Source organism: Lipotes vexillifer, unplaced genomic scaffold (assembly GCF_000442215.2).
Source record: "Lipotes vexillifer unplaced genomic scaffold, Lipotes_vexillifer_v1.1 scaffold749, whole genome shotgun sequence".
Taxonomy (NCBI): domain Eukaryota; kingdom Metazoa; phylum Chordata; class Mammalia; order Artiodactyla; family Lipotidae; genus Lipotes; species Lipotes vexillifer.
This window is the reverse complement of record NW_006782834.1, coordinates 2,625,808-2,630,843: the sequence shown is the minus strand read 5'-3', so window position 1 is coordinate 2,630,843 and position 5,036 is coordinate 2,625,808. Positions and strand designations below refer to the sequence as shown.

At 44.0% G+C, this 5,036-nt stretch overlaps 1 protein-coding gene across 1 annotated transcript in view; it reads right to left on the bottom strand.

The window, feature by feature from the left end:
• PPEF2 (protein phosphatase with EF-hand domain 2) overlaps positions 1-4,558 on the bottom strand; it is a 76,907-nt gene extending 72,349 nt beyond the window's left edge. Inside the window, 1 exon segment of the mRNA XM_007455442.1 lies at positions 4,504-4,558. Coding sequence (XP_007455504.1) covers positions 4,504-4,558 — 55 coding nt within the window.
• Positions 4,559-5,036: the final 478 nt, after the last annotated feature.

Here is a 5,036-nt window from a genome sequence, read left to right as displayed (position 1 = left end):
TAGGGAAAGCACTATATTTTGCCACCGGTAGGAAGGATTTGCCTCACTGCTGGCCGGGGTGCTTTTTCCCCATTCCCGCCCCCATCCCTCCTCCATTCCTACCTATTACTTATACTAAAATCACTGGAGGACTACTGGAATTCCCACTTTTCGATGAAAACATTTATATGTGTAGAGATGCAAAGGTTGGATTCTGAAAAAGAGATGTAAACTGGGGAGGTTGCAAGGTTGCAGCAACCTTGAAGAGTAGGATGATGCAGATACTACTCAGCCATAAAAAAAGAATGAAATTTTGCCATGCTCAGGAACACGGATGGACTTGGAGGGCATTGTGCTCAGTGAAGTGAGTCAGAGAAAGGCAGATACTGTATGATATCACTTATATGTGGAATCTAAAAAATATCAATACAACAAACTAGTGAATATAACAAAAAAGAAGCAGACTCACAGATAGAGCAAACTAGTGGTTACCAAGTGGGGAAAGGGAAGGGGGAAGGGGCAATATAGAGGAAGGGGAGTAAGAGGTACAAACTATTATGTATAAAGTAAGCTACAAGGATATAGTGTACAACATGGGAAATATAGGCAATAGTTTATAATAACTGTAAATGGAAAGTAACCTTTAAAAATTGTGTTAAAAAAACACATTCAAATGCAAAAAAAAAAGGATGGGATGATGCAGGGGTCAGAGGGTGTGGAGGACATTTTGATACTGCAACAATAGACAGGATGTCAGGAGTCTGGTTCTGGGCCTGGAACTGCCCTGACCAGCGATGTGGTCTCAGGCAAGTCAACTTTCTGGGCCTCAGTGTCCTCATCTGGAGAAAGAGATGAACTAGATGATAACTGGGGAGAAGAAACACACACGCTACATACTGTCATGTCAGGTGGTGGTCAGTGCTTGATATCCCCAAATTCCTTCTATCCCTGTGGCTTTGTGTCCCCATCACAATACACCCAGGACTGTGCTGACTATCCAATCCAGAGGGCAGCCTTTGCTTCTCCTTTTGCCAGGACCTGTGCTGGGCGATTGTGTACTGCAGGATGGCGTGAGTAGGTTGAATTCTTCCTATGAGCTCTAGAACCTGCAGTCAAGTACTGCTGCCAGAGAAGAGGACAGCTGTCCACATGAGTAACTAGATTCTCCTTAAGCTCCTGGGCCTGAATGTGCCACCAGGGATGAATGGAGCCTTTGTGGATAAAGCTGGATTGCAAAGGAAACGCAGCAGGCTCACTCAGGTCAACCTTGTGAACAGTAGACAGATTGATTTAATACACCTAGCCTGCATTAGAGAGCTAATGGAATTCCTACTGATGTCCCTAAGAGGAGATGAGATACAATAGTGAATGGGAAAAGAGAACTTGAGAGAAATTTAAGCAAAGCTGAATTTGGTTTTCTGTGAGGAAAAAATGTCATACACTAAGTATGTCCCAAAGGCACTCACGAAATAATAAGTGACGAGGATTGAATTCTGTAAATCCCCATTCAGAGTAGTGAATGAAACGCCCAGAGTAAGCGGTACTTAGCTAAAGTAACAAGTCATGGGAAACACCCAGACACCTGCACCTCACCCTAGACCTACAGCATCAGAATCTCTACAGGGAACCCAGGAAGCTGCAGTTTTAACAAGCTCCATGAATGATCCTGACTTGTGCTGAAGGGTAGGCATCACTGAGGAATATCATGACCATCAAGTTTCCGTGAAAATGTTGTTTGCTAACACCTTGCCTCAAGCATTTTAAGGCAAGCGCTGCCAACTAGACATACTATCCTCAGTACCTCTTCGGCTGCTCAGGGTAGGCAGACCAGGCAGTGCCTCTGTTTCTCCCTTTTATTCTCCCTCCCAATCCTCTGTCTAGGGCCTGGGTTCCATTGACATGGGTGCTGTGACGTTGTAGCATAGTTTAAGGACCTCTACCCCATCCTCCCTTCCCATCAGTGCAATACTACATGCTTGGGGTCCTCTTCCTCAGCCTTGTGCAGACTAAATCCTATGGCAAAAGTTACAAATACACCTGGCTGTTAAAATTCCACACTAAGGACAACCATGTGGGGAGACAGAGGCCAAGGTGAAGAGCCGTCCTGGAAGCAGAACCTCCAGCCCCAGCTGCCCTGAGGATCATAGACAAGCCATCTAGCTGGGCCCTTTGCAAATTCCTGACCCACAAAATCATGAGCAGAATAAAATGACTGTCTTAAGCCACTCAGTTTTGGGGTCGTTTGTTACGCAGCACCAGATAATTGGAGTGGGAATTGTATAAATGTTTTATAAAATTATAAAGCAAATTTAAATCAAAATTTAAAAAAAAAATCAATCTCTAAAAAGCAAAAGTCAAACAAGTGAATCTAATCTTGTACAAGTTAGTGGCATAACCACACAGAAAGGAGTTCTTTCAAATGACTTGAAAATTCAGTAAGTTGTATATGCCTAGTGGATGTACTCAAAGAACAAAAAGAACTACAAAGAAATCTTAAAGAGTTTTCAGTAATCATATCGTTATAATAGTATTATTATTTTTCAGAAACTTTTTTATATACTATAGGACAAAGTAAATAATACCACATCAGTGTCATCAGGGAAAAAAGGTTTTTTTAAAGAGAAAGGAGATACAGATATAGTATCATATCAAAGTTAAGTAAAAATATTGTGACCCTAAATATAAACTGGTCATTAAAATTATACATATTTTCTGGATCTGGTCACTGAAAAGGTGTAGAAAATAATGACCAACCTGGTAGCGAACACCCCAAGCTCTGGAGAAATAGCTATTTCTGGTCTGGAGCCAAAAATATGCAAGATGAGCCTGGGACCTATTGCCAAACTAGAAAGGAAGCCATGAGCTTATAAAGTTGCTTAGGCTTATATAAACAAGGTGCTGTCACTATTTCCCTTGCTTCTTCCTTCATCTCTGGTTGCCTCTCCTCGGCCTCTTTCGCTGGCTCATCCTCTTCGACCGATGCTTAATAAGTACTGGAGTCCCTCATGGCTCTGTCCTAGGCCCTGGTCTCCGACCTGACTTTACTCTCACTCTAGGCTACTTCAGTGACCCCCATGGCTTCAACAATCACCCGTACTCTGATGCCTTCCAAATGCATGCATCTCCACCAACGTCTCCCAAATCCAGATCTGAATATGCAACTGCCTACTCAGCACATCCACCTGCATGTTGCATGGGCATCTCAAACCCAGCGTGTATAAACTCAGCACCTTCCTTCTACTCGAGCTTGGTTCTTCTCCATTATCTTTATGTCAGAAATTGGCATTATCATCTGCCCATGTTTGCTAGCTAGAAACCTGGAGGTCATTCTTGATCCATCCTTTTCCCCAACCCCACACATGTAATCAGGTGGATCCTATCAATTCCACCTCCTGAATATTGTTGGAATTCACCCTCTTCTCTCCATCTCTACTGCCACCAACTCTGGACCAAGGCATTATCATCTCCTGCTTAGATGACTTTAGCAGCTTCTAAATTGTTCTTCCGGGCTTCCCTGGTGGCCCAGTAGTTAAGAATCCACCTGCCAATGTAGGGGACACGGGTTCGAGCCCTGGTCCGAGAAGATCCCACATGCCGTGGAGCAGCTAAGCCTGTGCGCCACAACTACTGAGCTTGCGCTCTAGAGCCCACGAGCCACAACTACTGAGCCTGCGCTCTAGAGCCTGCGAGCCACAACTCCTGAGCCCACGTGCTGCAACTACTGAAGCCTGTGCGCCTAGAGCCCGTGCTCCGCAACGAGAGAAGCCACCGCAATGAGAAGCCTGCGCACCACAACGAAGAGTAGCCCCCGCTCGCCACAACTAGAGAAAGCCCGCGTGCGGCAACGAAGATCCAACGCAGCCAGAATAAATTAAATAAATTTATTTTTTAAAAATAATAAATAAATAAATAAATAGATTTTCTTCCTTCCACTCTTACCACCACCATCCAGCCTGTCTCAATCCCTTCTTCATGGAAGCCAGAAGGGTATTTTATGTATGTAAATCTTATTCTAGAACTCCCTGTTTTGAATTCTTCAGTGGTTCTTCTTGCCTTTAGGATAAAGTTTAAAATCCTACAAGCTCCTGAGTGACGTGGTCTCTGCACACCTCGGCAGCCTCACGGCATGTCAGCCTCCATCTTGTTCACTTTAGACCCCTCAGTTCCTTGAATATGTCTCTCTCCCTGCTGCTTCACGACCTTTGTACCCTCTACCTAGAATGCTCTTTCATCCCCTTTTTGCCCAATCTTATTTCATTCAGTTGTAAAGGTGTAGTTTGGGATAAACCCCAATGGACAACACTGACTCCTTGAGTAAATTTTAATTCTATTAAATATAGTTCATCAAGTCCTAAGACATTCAGCTGAGCATCCTAGTGGTCACGTTACAAGGAGGAGAAGCCGATTTTCAAGATTTAGCACGAGGAGAAATGTAACGATTTCCTGCCCACCCTGAGAAGCCCCTCCCTATGTAATGTAGGCTTCGGGGTAGCCACGGTTAGTCTGAAGGTGGGAAGCGCGTACCTTTCTCTGCATTCTGGAAAGCAAAATGATGTTGGGTGGAGGTGCCGCTTCCCATAGCGTAAGTGTAATGTTTCTGCAGGACGCAGATAGCAGGTCCAAGGGACAGTGAATTGTTTGCTGACAAAAGGAAGAAGGAACCTGCAATAGGGGGATTTGGGCAGAATATTAGTTCAGGTAGACCAAATTATCTATGAACCTTGTCTCCCACATCATAAAAAAAATGTGAGGCTATCAATGTGATAGCACCCTCCCCCCACCTCCCCAGCCTCAGTGCATGAGATATTCCTCCCCTATGTTTCCTCCATGTGTCATCTCTCCCCTATGTTTTCAACCTTCCTACTAGATTTTCTTCAGACGAAAAACATACTGAAGTCTCTCCCCAGAGCATTTCATCATCATCATCATCCTTTGACCTCCTATATCCCTCAAGCTATAACCCAACTTATCTTTTCTTCTCATCCAGATTTCTCTGGAGTAGACCACTTATATTGTCCTTAATTCCTCTTAACACCATGTTTTTCATCCTCACTATT